This window comes from Hoplias malabaricus, chromosome 5 (genome assembly GCF_029633855.1).
Source record: "Hoplias malabaricus isolate fHopMal1 chromosome 5, fHopMal1.hap1, whole genome shotgun sequence".
Lineage (NCBI taxonomy): Eukaryota > Metazoa > Chordata > Actinopteri > Characiformes > Erythrinidae > Hoplias > Hoplias malabaricus.
This window is the reverse complement of record NC_089804.1, coordinates 19,575,591-19,599,011: the sequence shown is the minus strand read 5'-3', so window position 1 is coordinate 19,599,011 and position 23,421 is coordinate 19,575,591. Positions and strand designations below refer to the sequence as shown.

Here is a 23,421-nt window from a genome sequence, read left to right as displayed (position 1 = left end):
ACACAGAGAGAACACACCACACTCCTCACAGACAGTCACCAGAAGGAAACCCACACTGCCACAGGGAGAACACACCACACTCCTCACAGACAGTCACCCGGAGGAAACCCACGCAGACACAGGGAGAACACACCACACTCCTCACAGACAGTCACCCGGAGTAAACCCACGCAGACACAGGGAGAACACACCACACTCCTCACAGACAGTCACCCGGAGCGGGACTCGAACCCACAACCTTCAGGCCCCTGGAGCTGTGACAGAGACACCACCTGCTGCTCCACTGTGACGCCCTTCTCACAGAGGTTTAGTGTTGTTCTAATAGTAGTGTAGTGTATTATAGTGTAATATTATAATAGTAATAAAAGATATTCAGGTTGTTTTAAGAATGTCCTGGGGGTGTCCACTTTAAATCTTCAGACTTGTGTGTGCCACAATTTCTCTGCATCGAAACATAAACATGGATCTACGCAGAAATAAACCAGTCTTTATTTGATGCCGTCTGCTGCAGTGAGAACTCTTGACTGATGGAAAAAACACAAAATCATGAGCCCCTTCAAACGGCTTGAGGATGAAGCTCTGTGCCTCAGAACACAAAGAATACAGTAAATAATATGTAGTGGAAGATTTATGGTGAAATACTGTTTTAAATAAACAACCCTGAGATGATCAACACACAGTGAACAGAGAAACCACAGGGAAGTTTTACACGACACAAATATTTATTCAGTTCATTCAGAAAGTACATCTGAGACACAGGGCGAGACAGAGGAGTCTGAAACAAAGAGATTTAAAACATGAAAAGCATAAAAATATTCATCTACTGCTCGTCTTTCAGCACAAACCCTCAGCTCCACGCCACGAATGCCGCTTTAAAACAAACAGCACAGCGCAGTGTCAGTGGAGGTCATTACGGACTAAAGGAGTGGTTTAGACACATTCCGACACAAACTGCTCTCAGATTTATTACGGGATAAACGCCTTCTCAGAGAGAAACGCATTCCAGCTCTGACACTTACATCAGTCTCTCAGCAAATGAGCCTCAGAGCCACATTCCTCCTCCACTGACCACTACATCCACTCCAACAGAACTCACTACAGCGTCTGAGTCCAAACGGTTCTGATAGAACAGACAGACAGACAGAGAGAGAGAGACACAGAGACCAAGAGACAGACAGAGAGACAGATAGAGAGACCAGGAGATAGACAGAGAGACAAGGAGACAAACAAACAGAGAGACCAAGAGACCGATCAGGAGACAGACAGAATGACTGCCAGAGACAGACAGACAAAGACAGAGTGACAGAGAGACAGACACAGACAGAGAGAGACAGAGAGACAGACACAGACAGAGAGAGACAGAGAGACAGAGAGACAGACAGAGAGAGAGAGAGAGAGAGAGAGAGAGAGACAGACACAGACAGACAGCCAGACAAACAGAGACAGAGAGAGACAGACAGACAGACAGACAGAGACAGAGACAGACAGAGAGAGACAGAGACAGACAGAGAGAGAGAGAGAGAGAGAGAGACAGACAGAGAGAGACAGACACAGCCAGACAAACAGAGACAGAGACAGACAGACAGGGAGACAGAGTCAGACAGAGACAGAGTCAGACAGAGAGAGAGAGAGAGAGAGAGAGAGAGAGAGAGAGAGAGAGAGACAGAGACAGACAGACAGAGAGAGACAGAGACAGAGACAGCCAGACAAACAGAGACAGAGAGAGACAGACAGAGAGACAGACAGAGAGACAGAGAGAGAGAGAGAGAGAGACAGAGACAAGAAACTCTGGCTGAAGTTCGTCATCAGTTTTTTTTTAGAAAGCTCAGGGTTCCAGTTGGTTTTGTAACAATAATAAATCCCTGGTTCTGGGCGGAGTCCATGGTGTCAGTGCAAAAAATAAACAATTCTGATTATGATTTTATGGTCTGTTTAATATTTCACTCCTAAAAACAATCACAAAAACAACACAGAGCTTCCAGTTCTGATCAAAGTGAGGTGCACAATTATTAAAGCACTTCTACCTCCTCATTTCCACATTCACTTCCACACTTGAGTTCACGAGAGTTCACGAGAGTTCAGAAGGAAATCAGCATAAACACAAGCATCATGTAAAACACTCAGAATCCAGACAGTTCTCATTAGTGATGTGAGTATTTTAAACTGTTCAAAGGTTCACACTCATCCTCCAGTGCGCGGTGCCGTCTCGAGGGGAACACAGCGCCCCCCAGCTTTGGGCTGTGGAGGAGTCAAGAAGGATGAACAGTGTTAGTAGTGGGAATGCAATCAAATCCACACAGCAGAGAGCAGGCAAACTCCCTAAAAAACCACAAAATGACACTCTCTTCAAACTCACTCTCCACACACTCTCCCCACACACACTCTCCACACACTCTCCCCACACATACACTCTCCTAACTCTGACCGTCATTTACGGGAACCTCACACAGCTGTCACTTTTTCACACCAGAGCTACAAGTCTTTTCTCTTTAATGTTGCACTGAAACATCTGGACAAACATTCACAGCCGCGGATAAATGATACAGGACTCTATTACTCTCCCAGAACTCCAAACAGATCCGCCTTAGACTCAGGTCCAAGACCTACACTCGCGGCACCTTTACGTAACTCTAATGAAGATGAGTAACGAGGACATCATCCAGAGGAGTGTCAGGAGGGTTCGTGTCCATCGGTGGCCGGTGTTCTGTGTGGACTCATGGTTTCCTTGTGCTCTCGCGTTAGTGGTTTAATGATTACAGATGTGTTTCTCACCAGGATGCACCTCATGAACAAAGTCAAATGGCATCCGGGGCCAAACCGTTTAACCCTCGTTTTGTTGTTGTACCACATTCGGCCCCCTTTAGGTAAGGGGTCACCACAGAGGTTCAGCTCGCACCCCGCACCAACAGACACCTGTAAACTGCTTCATAATAAACTCCCAGAGCTGTCCCACAGCGTCCGTGCTTTCGTTCACTTCCAGTAAAAACAATCAGGTGGACCATGTCCTCCTTAAATAAAACTAGCATCCGATTTCCACTTGAAAGCAGGCGGATTACTCCACCCAGCTCAAGCCTCTGGTTTCACGCCATAAACTTCAGGACGGTCCTTTATTTACAAACACACTCAGATATGACTCAGTCGTCCAGGCATCGCTCTGTGAACTCTTACCTAATGCTTGATTACAGCGGATCTGGCTTGTCTCTCAGACAGAGCCAGCAACCGGCCGCTCGCCAAACTCAAGACGGATCACTGCGCTCGCGGAGAACAGAGGAGAACACTTTGGCTCCGCTGAGGACCTCCACCTCCCACTGACCACCTTTTAAAACAGTCAGAATTAATGTGCTAATAGCTGTGTGGAGTAACGTGAATCTGGATCTTTCTCAGCCGTGCAGTGTCTCTTCAAACAGTGGAGCCAATCGCACCACACCGTCATCTGAAGAGTGACCCCTGACCTAATGAGTGACACTCCCCCGATAGCAGACATGTCAGGGCCAAATCTGTCTCACTGTTGGCTCACGTGGCTCCGGTGCAGCACTGGAACGTGTTGTGTGGGCCAAACATGGGCCAAGGATCTGAAATCTGGCCCAAAGGGGAGCTGTGGCTAAAGTGAAGCAGCCAAAGAGTCATACTTTTGCCTTCACTGCGTAAAACAGGGAGCGCAGTCCACCACAAATGCAGCCCTAGTCCATCCTCAAATACTCATTCCTCCTGCTCCATTAACAAAGCCTCTGCTTCTCTCCTGCTCTTGAAGCTCCAACTCACTTTCGGTTTCAGAAAACAAGACCCAGGCAAGCACTCTGGATCTGGCCGAAGCTATGAGCTCTAATGTGTTAACGTATATATAACTATAGTGTCCAGACACAGAGGATCCGGGGCATCCCTGAAGACCAGCGCTGACAGTGCTCCACCCTGCAGATCACGCCAAGTCAAGCCCAGGAGGGCGTTATATCAGCGCATGACGCATTAGTGCAGCGTGTTTTCGTCTAAACACCAGGGCGTGGGTCGTTCTGTTTACCACTTCTCAGTGGTGCACTAAGAAGGAGTGTGAGTTCTTACAGAAAAGCTGTGGAAAGCAAAGGCTTTGTGTTTTCTCACTGCTGCGTTCAGGTGTGGTTCCACAGTGAGATGAAAGGAACTGAATTTGAATGGTTCTAGGGCTTATTTGAAGCAGCACACCTTCATACTTTGGTGGTCAGTGTAGAGGATAACACCGCTGTCCTTTAAAAAGAAGATTATTGTTCCAGGAATCAACACAACAGACACCTAACACCACACCCGCCGGCTCCTATCACAGGGTTAAAACTGTTAGTCGTTCTGGACGACAGCTTTTGTCAATTGTCATTCACATACGTGCTCAGTAAAAGCAAATCTTCTGCATTAAATAATATTAAGCCCACGTCATTTACTGTTTCCCCACTCCTTGCCACGCAGGCATCTACACAATACAAACTCTAGTTCATAACACAGTTAAAGTCCATGCCATAACATTGTTTCATATTCGTCACCTACAGAAAGGATGTGCTTTAAAATATTCTGCAATCTCAGGTTTTAAAAACTGGGCGGGGTCTAAGGGTTAAAATCAGGATCTAAGAGCAGGGGTTTGACTGAGCGCTTTGTGTTTGGGTTTCTGTCTGCGCCGAGTCAAACTGGTTTGGACTGGTGACGGCTGCTGCAGCCGCACTGGACACGGAGGCTCTGACCACAGCGCCAGCAGCAGAAGTGCTCCTTGTGCCAGAACTGTCCGTTTGGCTCCTGATGGAAAATCTCAGAGAAGATGAGCTGCATCAGAGAGAGAGAGAGAGAGAGAGAGAGAGAGAGAGAGAGAAGAAAAGGTGTTAGCACCTGGCTCCAAGTTTTTTTAATGAACTTTTCCAAAGATATTTCACATGTGAGTTTTATTATTTATGTGGTTTGTGCACGGTTGGGCTCTTGCTAAGCCTTATATCTGTGAGCACCAACTCAAGTGAAGGGTTTTTGGTGCTGTGCAGTTCACAGCGTTTACACACTGAGTTCATACAGTTTCCAACGGTGCACACCGACACGTGTTGGCGATAAAAAGCCATTTCTGAGAGAGAGGAGGTTTCAGTGACTGGTTCTGGAGGAACAGAACAACTGATTTTGAAACACCGTCCACTTTTTTAAATGCAGCAGTACATGGTATTACTGTTACACCGCCCAACCTTCTGTACAATATTCACATGCCTGTATGAGTATGAATCAGATGATGCTCTGGAGTTAGTCAAAGCAGATACCAATCCATGCTGAGGTCTGAGCTCAGGGGCAGACAGTCCTCCATTCTGAGAAATGTTTACTCTCAGAAGGGGCGTTCTGGTGGCTACACATCCTTTCAGACTCAGGGAGTTAAAGTGAACATGAAACGAAAGTCAGAACACATTTTACTTCTTTACCATGACATATTCTGAGTGAAACAAGATGGTAACAGCGGCAGAATGTGATGTTATTCATCAAGATTTGACTGGACGGAGAAAAGCAGGCATTCCAAAATACTGTTAGACTCGCTTTCCTGAAATGACTCTTTCGATTCGTTCTGATTCGTTCGTTCACGGGGGCTGTTTCGTAGACCTACAAGGACCTCACAGAGTCTCATCTTTGATTTGTCTTGTGATTTGTCACAGAGCTGGTGCAATGAAAGGCTGTGAGTGAGAGAGGGAGGGCTCACCTCGTCACAGCCGGCACAGCGGGGTCTCAGGCTCTGGCAGTAATGACGGCCGCACAGGAGTGTGTCTTTCCTCCAGAAATAAACCAGATCCACCAGAGCCTCACCACACTCAGTGCACACGAAGCACGTGGGATGCCACATCTTCTCATATCCCCCTCTCTCTGCGTACACCACGGGACTGTCCGGCGCCGTCAACTGACCACAGCCACTGCAGCTCTGCAGAGAACAGAAACAGGAACCGTCAAAAAGTCAGAGTGGGAGAGATTTAAAAGAAAATAAATACATAAATAAAGTATAATTCATTTAACAGAGCAATAATCTTCACAGAGATCCGTAAAAAGCCTGATCATTTACATTTAAAACAAAAACATTGATTAAAAATATCTAAAACAACAGAAACAAAAAGAAGTGGAACATCGGAACTGTGTTCTCCAGAGTGACGTATGAAGACATTAGTTCATAGACTCCGTCCCTCCATCCTCCTCCACTACGACCCGCTACAGCGCAGAACTTACATCTCGTCTCTCCTGAAGCTCAAGAGCCATGATCCAAGCCACATTCGTGAGGCCATAACCCACAGGCCCCAAACCGAGCGTTCCTGGTACAATAAAACAAAAACCAAGCGCAGATGTGGCTCTAGTTTAATTATTATCAGACTGCAGCCACCCTCCTCTCCTGAGCGCAGCCACGGGGGAGACGTGAGCATGAGCTGTTCAGCAGCATGAGGTAAAACAGGTGAACCTCTGTTTGCTTGTTTGTAGCTCTAATCCCAGTCCGGACATCCTGATAAACAACGTCCCAAAACCTCGCCATCGTTCAGACCGTTCGTGAAAGCCACAAAGAAACGAGAACACACGCTGACCACAGACGCTGAGGAACCTCAATCAGCGCAGGTAAATATATCGTTTACCACCGGACAAACACGTCCAATGTCTCGGTGGGGTCTTAGAGCACGCGGTCTGAGGCTGAATGTGATTAACGTGAAGAAGGGGTGCTGTGTATTCTTCTGAAAGCTCTGTTCTCTATTTAAGAACCTACTACAAAAAAGGAAAAGAAAGAGACACAGCTTGCGTGGGAAGCGCCTGCCAAATTGAGGAAATGTGAGTGCAGTAGAGCGCTTTTACAGACCGAGCCCCTTCTACGCCACGAGAGACAGAGCAAGGACAAATGAGGGTGAAGGCTCTGAACTCACACGTGCGTTCAACAAAAGAGGTCATTGTTAAAGAAAACAGTGAGCAATATGTAAAAGTATCACGTTTCATGCTACACACTGTGCACCTCCATATTTCAGCCCAGAGGTTCAGAGTGCTGCAGGAAAAGGGGTCTGTTGTAAACATGAATAAATACGTAAGTGTGCTTTTAAATAACGCTTAGAAAATAGTATTGAAACACCAAGACATCAGGAAACAACCTGAAAATGTATTACACAGGAGAACACCATAGAGAGAGAGGACAGGCCAAACCTCCACTAGCCGAGCTGCAGCACTGAGTCTCCTCAGTTCCCAAATGCTTACACTGTGTCAGCAAAGGAACGGCGATGGAGCTCAGTGGGAAACTCGCCTCCGTCACCTGTTTTTTCAGATTCTAAATGTGGTTTTATTTAGAGAATACAGTCGAGTTGCTCAGAGACGACATTGTGACTCTGTTCTTTGGGCTTTAGTGGTTAGATAATTAACAGAGCACAGACTCCTGGTTTTACTGCAGCTTACACAGTGTGCCTTTTCAGGAACAATGTTGACCTTATCCCCCAGCTCCACTTTTGACTGTAGGAACCTCGGTCCCTGGCCCTCGGCCATTTGCATGTGTTTCCAATAACTCTTGATCTACACGGGATGTAAACATCTGTGTACAGCCAAGCCCCCTGGGTAGAACAAAAAGCGGAAAACCAACAGGAACTCCAGAGATTGTCATCTACACTACAACCGAATCAGAAGCAGGGAGATTTTTACAGGTCGTAAACCAGCCCCAGCACAACAGCATTCATTTACACACTCATCCTGCTCCGTCTGCGCAGGAGGCTTTTAATATACACTCCATTCTCTTCCTTCCCTCAGAAACAGTGATTAATGAAGCCCAGGACCTGGAAGACTCCAATAAGGACACGCCATGGGAACACACGGGTTTCTAAAAGATGACGTTGATTATTAAGGGAAATGGTTCTTTATATCACTATGAACATCATGCTGTAGATGATTCTGTGCAGCGCCTTTTAGAGAAGGGTTCTAACAGTTTCTCTAATGCAGTGGTTCCCAAACTTTCTCTGCCGTCACACCCCCATCTCCCTTACCCCATAGTGACAGACGTACACATCTTTTACTTCCAAACTCCTCTGGAGTTTATTTATTCGTTCTTACAAAACTGCAACTGTTTATAAAATACAGTAGCAGTCGTTATTAAACACCACACTCCTCACAGACAATCACCCGGAGGAAACCCAAACAGACACAGGGAGAACACACCACACTCCTCACAGACAGTCACCCGGAGGAAACCCACGCAGACACAGGGAGAACACACCACACTCCTCACAGACAGTCACCCGGAGGAAACCCACGCAGACACAGGGAGAACACACCACACTCCTCACAGACAGTCACCCGGAGGAAACCCACGCAGACACAGAGAGAACACACCACACTCCTCACGGACAGTCACCCGGAGGAAACCCACGCAGACACAGAGAGAACACACCACACTCCTCACAGACAGTCACCCGGAGGAAACCCACGCAGACACAGGGAGAACACACCACACTCCTCACAGACAGTCACCCGGAGGAAACCCACGCAGACACAGAGAGAACACACCACACTCCTCACAGACAGTCACCCGGAGGAAACCCACGCAGACACAGAGAGAACACACCACACTCCTCACAGACAGTCACCCGGAGGAAACCCACGCAGACACAGGGAGAACACACCACATTCCTCACAGACAGTCACCCGGAGGAAACCCACGCAGACACAGAGAGAACACACCACACTCCTCACGGACAGTCACCCGGAGGAAACCCACGCAGACACAGAGAGAACACACCACACTCCTCACAGACAGTCACCCGGAGGAAACCCACGCAGACACAGGGAGAACACACCACACTCCTCACAGACAGTCACCCGGAGGAAACCCACGCAGACACAGAGAGAACACACCACACTCCTCACAGACAGTCACCCGGAGGAAACCCACGCAGACACAGAGAGAACACACCACACTCCTCACAGACAGTCACCCGGAGGAAACCCACGCAGACACAGGGAGAACACACCACATTCCTCACAGACAGTTACCCGGAGGAAACCCACGTAGACACAGGGAGAACACACCACACTCCTCACGGACAGTCACCCGGAGGAAACCCACACAGACACAGAGAGAACACACCACACTCTTCACAGACAGTCACCCGGAGCGGGAATCAAACCCACAAACTCCAGGCCCCTGGAGCTGTGTGACCGTGCCGCCCACATCTTCAAATGCCTGTTGCAAAGCAGCTGCAGATGATTACTGTGAACATCAGCCTCGATTAGCAGAAGTGGATAATGAGAAAACTGTAGGTGGCCCCCAAAGATCCGCACCTGTATTTTGGACTAATTTAAGATTAGGGACTGGCCTCTGTAAAGTCCACTGAGTACGGAGGTGCAGATGCATGATTTTCCTGCGCTGCTGCTCTCCTCTGATGTGCATGAAGCGAAACACACAGTTCCTCACTGAAGCGGATGTAATAAATGTGTCTAGTGCTGCTGCATGCTTTAACTCCCAGAGCGCTGTCGAACATGGCATTAATTAAAGTCTGAATCACAGGCCGAGGGAGAGTGCTGGCTGTGTTTCAGTTCCTTGGAAGAGTTTTGAGATGCACATCACGACACTGGCGGTTTGCTCTGAGAGTGATGGATGGATGGAGACAGATAAAGCAGGAGAGGGGGCAGTCGGAGGGAGAGGGATATGGCAGACAGACTGTGGGGAACAGATCTAACCCACACACAATCTTGAAGCAATTAAGCGTTTTTCCAGTCTTTACAAAATATGGATCCTGCATTTCTCTGCTCAGCTCAAATCAAAATAGGACAAAGAGCATGTGTGAGTGTGTGTGTGTGTGTGTGTGTGTATTACCAGACATAAAAAGCATGAGTCCTAAGGTAAGGGTGTGAATCTCATGTGATTTCTTCTCCTGTGTTTCTTAAAATGGATATATTACATGCCTTTAACACAAGTTTATAAAGCCCTGTCTGTGACATGTTTCAGTCAAAATACCACAAGGTTCAAACAATACAGCGCTCTTCTCCCCCTGTCTAAACAGCCCTGTCCCAGCTTTTGTTGAGAACGGGCCTCTGCTCCACAGCAGTGAGAAGCGAGGAGCGGAAAGTCTGGTTTTTAGCAGTTTTCTCTCGGTTCTCTTTCTTCTCTGTTCTTGATTTCTCCGATTTTACTCAGTGCTCTTATTTCTCCGCGTTCGTTGTGTATGTTTAGCTCTGTGTGGGTCCTGAGCATTGAAGAACAAGGTGAAAGGGGGCTCATAAAGTATGCAGAGCAACAGATGGACTACAGCCTGTTGTTGCAGAAGTAGAGCTGATAAAATGGACAGTGAGTGAAGAATTCATTATTATTTTTTGGCCAGGCTGAACATGAGCTAATGATCTCCATGCCCAATGCCAAGTGCTCTCTATATGGGTATAAAGTCCTCCAGCACTGGGCTGTAGATCAGTGGAACCGTGTTCTCTGGAGTGATGGAGCTCCATCCAAAACATCTGGGATGAGTTGGAGTGGAGTTTATGATTATGGGAATTTGTCTTCCCACTTTTTCAGTCCTAGTGAGCACTGAAGAGAACAGTGACTTACGCATTGGCTCTTCTTGCTGTTCTCCTCCATGGTTCCATTGGTGGTAGGTTCTGGATGTAGCGGCTCTTTGGAATCCTTCTCGTTCTTCTGCTTGGCTGTGCTCTCTTTGGCAGCTCCTCCCTCTCCGGGCAGTGCCACCTCGCCCACTCCCAGAGCCTCCTCCTTATAGCTTTTCACAAACTCAGCCATGGCTTTCACCTCGGCGTCCGACAGGCTGTGGCAGCGTGAGGGGTCGTGATCGTACGCCGGAAGCTGCCTCATCAGCTGCCTGCGCCGATACAGAGCGCCTTCCGAGCCCGCTACAGGCCTCCGTTCCTCCAGGAGGAGATCCATGTACTGCATAGCCTGGGTGGGAGAAATGCACATAAGAATAAGATAAATAAAGGAAAACGTGTTCAATCACAATCGGATTCAGGTCAGGTTTAATCAGAGCTGTGTGAACACCACTTTAGCTTTTTAAAATTACATTTGAGCCACTGTCATATTATGTCATGTTCCACCCAATCTTTCGTCACCCCTCGCCACAAACCCACTGCAGCGCTCGGGATCCCTCGTTGCTGAATTCAGATTATTCAGGAGCTGCTTTAAAGACTTCCAGGCGCTTCCAGGTGTTTCCAGACACCTGCAACATTTGTCCTGGACTTTACTCACACTTTATCCGGCCAATGCCCAAGTAAAATTCCGTATGAATTCAGAGTCAGTGCATGTGTGAATAGAGCCACAAATGTTCCGGAGTATCTCCTGAACACGCTGCACATCCGCCGCTCCAGGCCTAAAGCACGCAGCACTTTTCACTGTGTGCTGGAAGTATGAAAGGACAACTCTGGGACATTTCCGGATCCGATACCTCAGAGTTTCTCTAGAGTTTTTCCGGAGTTCATGTGTGAATCTATCTTATGTTGATTTTTTTTTTTTTCCACGGAAGCATTTTTAATCGCTAGCTATTCCAAGTATTACGCATATACCATGTGTAAATAATCTTTGATTTGATTTTAGTTCTGTATTTTCATGTCCGTAATGCGGTTGTATGGAGGAGGAACTGGACCAGACCAGTACAACCTCAGCCCAGTGGTTTAATATAATGAACCTCTCCTTAATATTTGGCTGTGGATTTGTAAAATATCCAGTGAAGCCTCCTAGGAAGGAGCTGGCCCCAACGCCACAGAAACACGGTCTCCTGAGCCCAGACGTCCCCAGAGTTGCTCTGTAATTCACGCAGCAACGGCTTCTCACAAAGAGCCTTAATCTGAGAAGGTAAGGGCTCCTAAAAATAAAAACAGGCAATCCATTCATTCAGGAGAGCCAGAGGAGTTCCAGCCCAGCGCGCGCACACACACACACACACACACACACACACACACACACACACACACACACACACACACACACTGTTTAAACCCTCTTTATGACCATGCCCTACACTGCTGCTTTACTATAAACTTAAAGACTCATTTCACAGTCATTATGTGACAAATTACGATGCAGCTCCATCTCTCAGCCCCAGGACTGTGGAAAACATCCCCATTCCCAAAAGTGAAAAGACAAACGGGACAGTCTACATCCTTCACAGACAACATACACCAGCTAGCCCAAAAATTACACACTGCTGCTCTGCATACTTTATTACCCCCCGTTCCCCCTGTTCCTCAGCGCTCAGGACCCCCACAGAGCAGGTGTGATGTGGTGGTGGATCATTCTCAGCGCTGCAGTGACACTGACATGGTGGTGGTGTGTTAGTGTGTGTTGTGCTGGTGTAGAGTGGATCAGACACAGCAGTGCTGCTGGAGTTTTTAAAACCCTGTGTCCACTCTCTGTCCACTCTGTGAGATACTCCTCCCTCATTGGTTCACCTTGTAGATGTAAAGTCAGAGTAAGCAGAGAAACAGAGTGTGATTATAGAACTACAGTGCTCCGGTGCGGTCAGTGGTGCTGATGATGAAATATAAAAGGCGTCTCTCTGATGATATACATTAATATTCTCACTTAAATATAAAACATATCGTATCACAGAGGCTGCCCAAACGTCTGTGTAACACTGTACACGCTGTGTTTGTAGTCGGTAACGTTCACGTCAAGCACAGAGGCCGACGCAGAGGGAAACGGGGGTTTGCCGGTTCCAAGCAAGCTCAGCATTCTCTTAGCAAACATCTATTTAGGGAGGGAGACTTGTTGAGTGAGTGCATCAACATTATGGGCGCCACAGGCACAGTTTAACAGGAATTCATTCCTTCTGTGAAAGAGAGAAGCTTTGCTTGCTCAGCAGTAGAACAGATGCTAACAGAGTCTTTTCTGTCACTGCGCTGAGGAGCAACACTTATCTAACCCCAAATGAGTGGAAAATGGAGCATCCCTTCATCCAGCTGGACACAAACACAGCGCGGTGTGGTTTCTATATAAGCTCATTCAAACCAGGTGGTGGTTTAGCCGCTCGGAGCCAGACCTGTGTTATTATCCTCCCTCTGTGCTAAATTCCTGGCAGGTTTGAGCCTAGGCCTGCGGATACTGCCCGCACCGCAGGCCTCTGATCAGCACAACTGCTGCTCGTGGCATAATGAGGCATAGTTTAAAATAACCGCAGATATTCATGAGTCCACTGAAAGAAAAGCATCAGTGAAAGAGTCTCAGCGTCACGACCAACAGAGCTACAGTTCTTCATCATTTAATACCACCCTTTAATTCAGAGACCACCGTAAACACTCGTCTCTGAGGCAGATGCTAAAGACTCGTCTCTCAAATCCACACTGGGTAAAGTCTGAAAAACAACTTCTGAAAAACTGTCCAAACCATGAAAACCATTTCATCAACATCAAAGAAAACCACTGAAGGGAGGTGTCATTAGACACAAGTTACTGCAGTAAAATGTTGCAGTGCCCCACTAAAATCACAGAGGATCCCTGAGAACCACAAGCCATACCACGCAAATTCACTACAGGCACTAGACTTCCCATAATGCCCCATCGTTTTTTTTTAAACAGAGCCACACTCGATTCCAAATCCCTCCACAGTGGACCTACCAGACCAACAACAGAGAACAAAGCTCTGAGGCACCACAGGATTTCAGGAAAAGACAAGGGGCTGAAAATTCGGCTTCCCACAGTCCCCTGAGAGAAGAAAGTCCTTCGCTTCGGCACACAGCAGACACGCTTCCTGGCAGCCCACAGCGGAACAGTAAAGCTGAAGGCTCACGGCCAGCGCTCTGACCCACCACTGGGGCAATTGGCGGCTGCACCCCCACCCAAAACACACACACATCACCCTCAACAGACCACTCGGTATGGGGTGAATTAGAGCTCTGGATAATTATAGGACTAGTGACAGGGAGGGCTTTGTGATAGAGAAAGGTCAGCTTCATTCCACAGTTGGAGTCTTAGATAGTCGCCACGTTCCTGACAAACTTTAGGCTGGGGGTCTTCAGGAGGGTCATTATAGATATAGATTAGGGACGTGTGGTGTCCACATTTTTCATACCGTCATCATAATGTCTCAAAATATTACCGTGGTTTATGGTGTTACTGTGGGAGGGGTTTGGTGTTGAGCATAATGTCGCGACGATTAAAACACTTTTCTGACAGGACTCATGCTGGAGGAACAGAACAGTTGTAAAATAGTGAAAAAAGTGTCAAATAAATATAGTGGAATTTGAGTTCCTAACTTGTGTTTATTGAGAGTCAGAAAACTTAAGAAATGTTATTTCTTACTAATTGAAGGAATAAGGTTTAAAAGACCGTTGACCCCCCCATCCCCCCCAACGGTGTTCGGAAACTAATAGGCGTCTTGCCTGTGACGTAGATGGTGGACAACAACTCTAGAAGCTGCACTTAATTTAATGCAAATTGAGAAAAAGGTGTGCTGTTTTTGGCTGCAATCATTCAATGTACAGTGGGACATCTGTGCACAAATGGCCCAAAGATCCCAAAATATCCAGAAAATGGACTAAATTTGTCAACTTTAAACGCGCACTTTGGAAAGGACCATCCGCTCACTCCGTTATCTGTAGCTCATTTCACTGGCGCTTTTCCAACAATATGGGCATGTAAGGACACCAACGAAAGGTGTTCAAGAGCCTCTGTAACATGGAGGTAAACAGGGTAAGGACACTCACTTCGCCTGTTTTAGTTGGTGTTAGTTAACCTTAGCTTGACTTGCTAAACTCGGGGGCTCAGATTATACTCGGCTACGTAGCTGCATTATGGAGGTTTATAGTGTCGGGTGAATTCGAGTTCGACTTCGATCACATTTACAAGAATAACGGTACCTCTAAATTTGAGTTTAGCTTATTGCTAGGCTATTGTCATGAATAATGTTGGTTATTTAGCTAGATACTGTCATAACAGTCAGTCATAACGGTGTTTTACCGCGGCGTTGTTCAGCTGTTGTCCACCAGTGACGTCACGGTCGCGTTCAAGAATTTCCGCAGCGAGCTCGGGTTTTTCCGTCAGTTTAATAAAATTGTCAGTTTTAAAGCAAATTAAGCTGCTATTTTCATTTTAATTCATACTTATATATGTCAGTACCTAAAATAATGTGGAATATTCATGGAGGTCCATTAAGTGGTGCTTAGCCTTTAAAGAACCTAAATAAATAAAACATAAATAAAAAAAACAAATCCACAGACTGCACCACAACAGAGAAAAGCAGAGAACAGATCAGAGCGAGCGGCTAAAGCTCTGGTGGTGTTTATTCTTCTGTAAACACACACACAGTAAACACGGAGGACATCACTGAGGTCAGCAACAGTTGACAGGCCTAGTTGTTACCCCCTTTATGGTCATCATTCCACTCTTCTGCCCCTGGGGCAATTGTCCACCTCTCGAGTTAAAGACCAAGGGATCAACAGGGGATTAAGGTCCCTCTCACCCATAATTATCAGGAGTGTGAGCGGTCAATCATGTGCTGTGATCTGTTACTGCAGGCGCTGACTGAGGTCCGTGTCTTTCCTGGACAGGGAAACAAAGGCCGGTTGTCTCACCCGTTATGTAACAGCACCATGGGCTCTCCTCTTCTAATCCCCCGTCATCAGGGTGCCACGCCGGCTTCCTTTAACTACGCTCTGTTAGGAGAGGCTGGGGGACGTTGCCCGAGCTCTGTCTCTCAGTGGATTTTCAGTGTCTCTCTCTCTCTCTCTCTCTCTCTCTCTCTCTCTCTCCCTTACTCTACCTCCCTCTCTCTATTTCTCCCTCTCTTTCACTCGCTCTCCCTCTCTCTCTCTCTCTTTTTCTTTGTCTCTCCCTCTCCCCCATCTCTCTCTCTCTGTCTCTTCTCTCTCTCCGTCACTCCTCTCTCTTTCTCTTTGTCTCTTTCCCTTACTCTATCTCCCTCTCTCTATCTTTCCCTCTCTTTCACTCTCTCTCTCCCTCCCTTTCACTCTCTCTCTCTCTCTCCATTACTCCTCTCTCTCTTTCTCTTTGTCTCTTTCCCTTACTCTATCTCCCTCTCTCTATCTCTCTCTCTCCCTCTCTTTCACTCTCTCTCTCTTCATCTGGAGGCTTTTGGAAAGTAGAGAGACCTAAATTAAAGATTAAATTAAAGATAATTTGGTTTCAATTTAAGTTATTCATATATTTCATACAGATCAGAGCGGGTGTGAACAGACAGTGGCCCGAGTGTGTTGTGTATTGTCTGGTGGCGTAAGTTCCTTGGTGTAAGGTTCTCTTACCAGTTTCTGGGTGAGGCCCGGTGGGGCCCAGTCGTAGGTGATGGTGTTGAAGGTGGGGTCTTTGCGTGACACCACAGGGTTGGTGATGATCATACGGTTGCGTTTGTAGACCCTCAGTCCGTCTCCGCCCTTCACTTTAGCGGTGAGGTGTGCGTACTTGGAGTCCGCCAGCAGCTGCCCCATCTTGTGGTCCTCCTCGACGTCGGAGCTGGGGGCGTGGTCTTCCTGACTGCAGTGGCACTGTGTGCAGGCTTTTCTGTCGGAGAACACAGAGACAATCATTCAGCATCTTTTTACACCGGTGGAGCTCAGAGGTTCAACTTTACACTGTTTTCCGTCACAACTGGCTCCTCGCAGACGATCAGCACCAACTCTCCATCTGTAAAATCTCCAGCTGCAGCAGAGATCATGTTTGTTTTTATCCGACTCACAACGGCAGCTCGTAAAATTACGCCGTGGTCTTTTGAAGAGGTTCAAACGCTCCTTGGATCGTTGGCCGACGAAAGAATCCAGCGAGAGCTGGACGCTGCAACAAGGAGGATATACTTCAAGCTCCTCCTGGACCACAGCGCTCCTCACTCAAATATCCATCCATCCATTATCTGTAACCGCTTATCCAATTTTAGGGTCGCGGTGGGTCCAGAGCCTACCTGGAATCATTGGGCGCAAGGCGGGAATACACCCTGGAGGGGACGCCAGTCCTTCACAGGGCAACACACACACACACACACATTCACTCACACACTCACACCTACGGACACTTTTGAGTCGCCAATCCACCTGCAACGTGTGTTTTTGGACTGTGGGAGGAAACCGGAGCACCCGGAGAAAACCCACGCGGACACGGGGAGAACACACCAACTCCTCTCACTCAAATATGTTTAATTCAATTCAACTCCAGCATCGTGCAGTGTGTTTGCTTCCTGTGATACATTGCATTAAATCACCAAATTACTGGAAATGTTCTTAAGCGCTAGGACATCCATTGTGTCCAACAGAAAAGATAAATAACACCACAAATATAACGAGCTACACCAGTCATCTGTTTCCCAGCAATAACAGAAATAAACATTTCTTACACTTACTCTCTTTGTAATGAGCCTAGAATGTTCTGAGCAACACAACAGACTGCATCCCCACTGTCAACAGCTGACATCATGTGCACTTAGCTGTGCTCAGCTTGCGTCGGATCAAGGGCAATAACCTTTAAAAAACACGAATTTGCTGCGACTTTGAAGCCTTTGAGAATTTAAACAGAGACGCACAGAAAGGGCGGCGACACTCGTGGCGAAGTCCGGCCGAGCATTCCACAAACATCAGGGGAAAGAGCGGGGAGCGCGAAGAAGCCCCCTCCCTCATTTTCTTTACGTTTTTAACAGAGAGAATAAATCACCTCCAGGAATGTGGCTGGAATCCAGAGCAGATCCCTTTACATGTCAGACACACCGCGCCTCGTCCCGCTGGCGGCTGCCCCACGGACATCTGGGGAAGAAAGGAACAGAGGAAAGTGGAGACTCATTATTCAGAGAATGGCAACAAAGAGAAAGGTCTACACTCAGTGATCCTCGACGTTTGGCCCGTTGCGTAAAGCTGCTTTAAATTAGTTAACGTTAAAGTCCAAGGTTTATTATGTCCTAGGACCGAGCACTGAGAAATTACACAGCTTTCCTTTATAAAAACTTGTGTTTCTTCCAAATTTTCCTCCAGCAACACACAATGTCCTCAAAACCGTGAGGGTGACGACAAGCACGTTCTCACTCGGAGACACGTGATGTCCACCACCTTCTTTTCTCAGTCCTAATAACGCAGCATCCCTGGACAGTTCAACACACCGAAGGAGAACACCGACTGCCCAGGTCCATCACATCAGCTCTCACCCACGTCTTATCCACCCAAGGCCAAATGTGTTCTGTCAGAACTCCAAGCCCTGGACGGCTGGGGCATCAGCAGGTATCAAACCAACAATCGACTGATGAAGGTCAGCACTTAGAGCACCGCAGACATCAGGAGCCCCCCCACCCTTTTAGATTTTACTGCTGACTAAACCCTTCAGAAGTTCAAACCCTGTCTGAAGTTGAAATTCATTCAAACAGACGTACTTTTATGGTTTCTGACAAACTGTGCTCCATAAAAATGGACAATGATATGAGCAAAAATAAGCTCTGGTTCATATATATAATAATAATCATAATCTGTATTTGTGTAGCACCTTCCATAGATACATAGACTGTCTGTGAGGAGTGTGGTGTGTTCTATCTGTGTCGGTGTGGGTTTCCTCAGGGTGACTGTCTGTGAGGAGTGTGGTGTGTTCTCCCTGTGTCTGCGTGGGTTTCCTCCGGGTGACTCCCTGTGTCTGCGTGGGTTTCCTCCGGGTAACTGTCTGTGAAGAATGTGGTGTGTTCTGTGTCTGCGTGGGTTTCCTCCGGGTGACTGTCTGTGAGGAGTGTGGTGTGTTCTTCCTGCGTCTGCGTGGGTTTCTTCCGGGTGACTGTCTGTGAGGAGTGTGGTGTGTTCTCTCTGTGTCTGCGTGGGTTTCCTCCGGGTGACTCTCTGTGAGGAGTGTGGTGTGTTCTCCCTGTGTCTGCGTGGGTTTCCTCCGGGTGACTGTCTGTGAGGAGTGTGATGTAGACAATGAAAGAATGAAATGGATAAAGACAGTGAAGTGGAGGGTCTTTCATAACTGGACAGGGTCCGTCTCTAAAACCCAGACATGCAGCGTCTGAGCGAATATTACTCAGTCTGTAAAACTTAGTGAAATCCTTACTCTCACTTCTGGTGAATCAGACATGCCAGGACACACACACACACACACACACACACACACACACACACACACTGTGTCAGAGAACACCACACTCACACATTCACGCATCCATGACACCAAACATACCAAATCTCCCATGAAAGCGGTGGTGATGTCAGTGCCTCCCAGACCTGCCCCTTCTTCCCTCTCACCCCGACGGAACACCTCGCCCTCACGGTCACACCACCAGGTCAGGAGCAGATGTTCTTCTCCAGAGTGACTACAATTCTGATCCGGTTTCTGATGTGGACGAAGGCTGAGTCATATCCAGAGCAGCAGCATCAGACATTTACGTGATGTAAACAGCTGCCAGTGTTTTTAAAGAGGAATTACACTGTTTTAATGTGACTGTGACTAAACGACCATTGCAAGCACACACACGTTCACTTGGCCTCTGAGGGGATGACTGTACGACCTACCATTGTCTCACTTTCAGAAGAAGTGTACAACAGCGTTTCTGAGGTCCTCTGCCAAGTCTTGATGCCTTCTTCTTTTCCCCAGAGCCTTAACAACAAACAGTGCTCCAGCGCGACTCCTCAATTACAAAACCAGCCCTCTGAGCTGTTTGTTTTCATTCGGGACCGAGGCCAAAGCCCTCCGCAGTGACACAGGCAGGTTCCTCAGTGAAGTGCAGAACAGTGGGGGAGATACATCAGACGTAACTCACTTTTTCATTGGAATTAGACTCAGTGCAGGAGCTGTGTGATGTAATGTGTGACAATGGACTGAGAAAGAGGTCTCTGTAATAAATAACACACAGAGAGTCCTGACTGAATAGTATAACATGCACTGAAAAAGGCCTCACAAGTCTGTACACAGCACCTACACCGCAGTGACCACTCACAGGACGGAGGACGGAGCACTAACACAGAGCTAAACCGAGAAGAAGACGCTGTCCACAGGTGTGTGTGTGCGTGTGTGAATTCCTAACACTCGCAGTCATTACCAGAGCGTGTGAGTGTACACAACGAGATCTGTGTCCCGTGGTTTGTGTGAGAGAGGTGTGAAGGAGAGGTGTGTAATAACAGCTCCAAGTCATTTCTAACTCTCTCTCTCTGAGGACATCTGTCACCAACAAACAAAAGCTCACAGGCGTCTCACATCTGCAGATCGGTCTGATCCATCTCTCTGTGACGGACAAATCCAGCGCTGAGGGATCAGGAATAAATAGCAGCACAAACAGAGGACAAAACAAAACAACATTTCACATATCAACTTCAGGGAACACACAGACGCGGGGAAGAGTGTGTGGACGGGGGGGAGAGTTTTACTGCGACAGGGCTGGCTGGAAAACCTATAATAATCATTTATTTATATAGCTCTGTAAAAACAGAAAAATTGTTAAAAATATATAACGTAAGTGAAACATTAAAGGAGACAGAAGTACAAACAAAATACAAACAAAGGTAAAATAACAGACAATAAAAGGAAGAACTGCAGATTAGAGACAGTAACACATCCCTGAAAAAGGTGAGATTTAAAAAGATTTAAAAGAGTTCAGACGGTCTGCTGCTCGGATGTTAATCGTCCTCTGTCTGAAAATCCGGTTTTAGGAATTCCCATTTCCTTTTACTTTCCTTTTCCTTTCGCAAGTGAATTATCCTCAAACACAGCTCCTCAGAAACATCCTAAATATCTCAGAAAATGAAACTAGGTCTAGTTCAGATATATATTAATACACACACTGTACAAACAACTCTGTGTGTGTGTGTGTGTGTGTGTGTTAGAGAGTGAATGAAGAATGTGACAAGTCAGTGTTCACAGCTCATACAACACACCCTTCACACTCTCAGCCCCTGACTGACACTAATGCACGACTTGGAAAGCTCCGGACTTACGGTTCTGCTCAGCTGCGAGGCTCAGGTTTCCAGAGAAGTGCACGGGTCAAGTGGTCATTCATCACCCAGAATCCGTCAGGAGCAGAACAAAGACGATAATCGCTTTAAGCCCAGCTCCTTTAAACAAGACTTAAGTCTCTGCTTATTTACGAGCTGCAAAAAAATTCTGAAAGGACGTTCTGCTCTGGTCATGAATGACTCTATTTCTTGTTGTAACTCAGCTTCCAAACGCCAGACAGTACTGCACAATCTCTCTGTCTCTGTCTACAGTGACACTGACGTGGTGGTGGTGTGCTAGTGTGTGTTGTGCTGGTGTAGAGTGGATCAGACACAGCAGTGCTGCTGGAGTTCTTAAACCCCTCAGTGTCAAGACTGAGAACAGTCCACCGACCAAAAACATCCAGCCGACAGCGTCCTGTGTCACTGATGAAGGACTAGAGGACGACCGACACACACTGTGCAGCGACAGACGAGCTACTGTCTCTGACTCTACATCTAGGACAGGAAGGACAGTGAGTGTAGGAACTAGGTGTGTAATAAAAGTCCCTCCAACACCCACAGAGAAGAGCTGGACATAAAAACAGAGACTCTTCAGAGTGTGTGAATTTGAGAAACCTCAGTGGTTTTGCTTCTCCCTACACAAGGCTTTATACCCTGACGCTGGCCTTCGGGATCCGGGGAACGTCACAGAGCCGCCTGGTGCTGCTGAGACGTAGGAAAGTATTTTAATGGGCCTGTCAGGTTAAGTATGAGGCCGAGAGAAAGAGGTGAGGGGTCAGTGAGTTGGTTCACCTTCACTCTGTGTGTTACACCACAGCGGAAATGTGTGTTGTGCCTTTTTCCTCACAGTTCCGTTACGATATTTTAATAAACCTGAGCTGAAACAGGAGTCAGCACTAATAGTATTCACTGACACTGTCTCTGTAGCGTCACTGTACTGAGACAAGGACAGAAATTATATTTAAACTAACATTTTACATCGAATAGCATTTCCAGTTGTTAGAATGTGGGTTGACCTATGAAATAGAAGTTATCTATGTTGTTCAATTCAGTTTGCACACGCTGTACAACGGTATCCTCCTGCTGAAGTAACCATGGTGTTTTTGGGAAAAGACGTCGTGTTGATGGCAGCTCGTGTCTCTGTCAAATAACAATATACACCTCCACCTTCAACGCCAAGGCTCCAGCACAGACGTAGGCTTTTATACATTTTACATCTGGATCTTAACATCCTTTTTCCAAAAACAAGCTATAACCTGAACTCCTCTATCACTTCAAACAGATTTAATTTAATTTAGTTTTATTTGTAAATCTCCTCAGAGGTCGGGTTCCTATCACCACCACTGTGTTCACTTCTGAGTCATTACATTTTTATTGAACATAATATTCCCCATCAGCGGCTCTGAATGACATTGTTTACATATTTAAGCTTTTAATTTAACGCTGAAATGTTGAGAATGTGTTTGAATTACCTTTTAAAGCAGATTCAAAATTGTACATTAGGAAATGACTGAACGGCTTTAAAACGGTTAACGTGCTAGTTTCTCACCTTCTGTATTCCTGGAATCACCTCCATGGCGGTTAGCGGGGAGTAGTTCCACAGCTGAAACACTTCAAACTACAACTTCACTCCTCAGAGTTTCTGTCCCCGCCGCTGCTCCATCGGTTTCACTGAGGGTCTTCGACTCCGGCGGGTTTTACTCGCTTTGTTTTTATTCCACACCCTAATTCCGTCAAAACCCCGCCCTCCTGCGCTGGGATTGGCTGTAAGCCTGCAGCAACCAATCATAGCGCTGGACTGGGAATTCTACTGGCCAATCCTGGCGCAGGAAACGGGGGAAATTGACGGAATACGGGCGGATGTTTAAAAAATATCACCCCCTGTGTCTCTGAGCCTCAGGCTATGGCGCGCCATTTGAGCCAAAATTTTAAGAGTCGTTTATCGTAAATAAATAAAGTCAGTAAAACATTAATTTCGGACATTTTTAATAGTGAATTAATAATTAATTTGAGATTTGGTAATTTTTGGTCATTATTTATGTGTGTTAATGTGTATTTATATATCATCACTGTCCAATTAAAAAAAAAACACATATCTCCGTATTTATGGATGTTTAGTTTACTACATCATTACTACAAACCCAGCAGCTGCCCTTCACACTGTGTATAAACCTCATTATGAATGAGGCAGTAGAAATGCTCCAAAATGACTCCAAATTAAATCTTTTTACATTCACTTTCACTGAAAGCTAAGAAAGATTATCCTCCTCCTGTACAGCTACATTTTCTTTTTAATTGGACAGCGACGATATGGTGGACATACTTTTTCATGTCTTGGTGAATGATTCAAAATGTTTTGTCCCCAGTGATTTGTGATATCACTCACACTCATCCCTCAGTCATCCCTCCCCAGGCTGTGTATCCCACACTCTCTGTGTTCTTGCCTTTTTAAGGCAGGACATATAAAAGTGACCAAAACTGACCACAAAGAGCCTCTGTTTAATTTATTTTAAGCCTTTCCTGTGGGTCACGTCACGGCGAATCGGAAGTTACAGTGTTGTTTACGTTAGTCATAGCAGCCTGGGATGAATATTACAAACTA

At 46.7% G+C, this 23,421-nt stretch overlaps 1 protein-coding gene across 2 annotated transcripts; it reads right to left on the bottom strand.

Annotated features, from left to right (window-relative positions):
- Positions 1-1,632: 1,632 nt before the first annotated feature.
- Positions 1,633-22,505, bottom strand: lmcd1 (LIM and cysteine-rich domains 1). 2 transcript variants are annotated; one of them, XM_066673202.1, is made up of 6 exons: positions 22,369-22,505; positions 17,572-17,660; positions 16,179-16,434; positions 10,523-10,867; positions 5,681-5,896; positions 1,633-4,779 (listed from the first exon to the last, which is right to left on the bottom strand). In XM_066673202.1, the coding sequence occupies exons 1-6, from the start codon at positions 22,393-22,395 to the stop codon at positions 4,642-4,644; spliced, it is 1,071 nt and encodes a 356-aa protein (XP_066529299.1). In that variant the 5' UTR covers positions 22,396-22,505; the 3' UTR covers positions 1,633-4,641. The 2 variants fall into 2 exon arrangements, with proteins under 2 accessions (XP_066529299.1, XP_066529300.1); XM_066673203.1 differs by lacking the exon at positions 17,572-17,660 and having other exon boundaries at positions 1,634-4,779; positions 22,369-22,478.
- Positions 22,506-23,421: the final 916 nt, after the last annotated feature.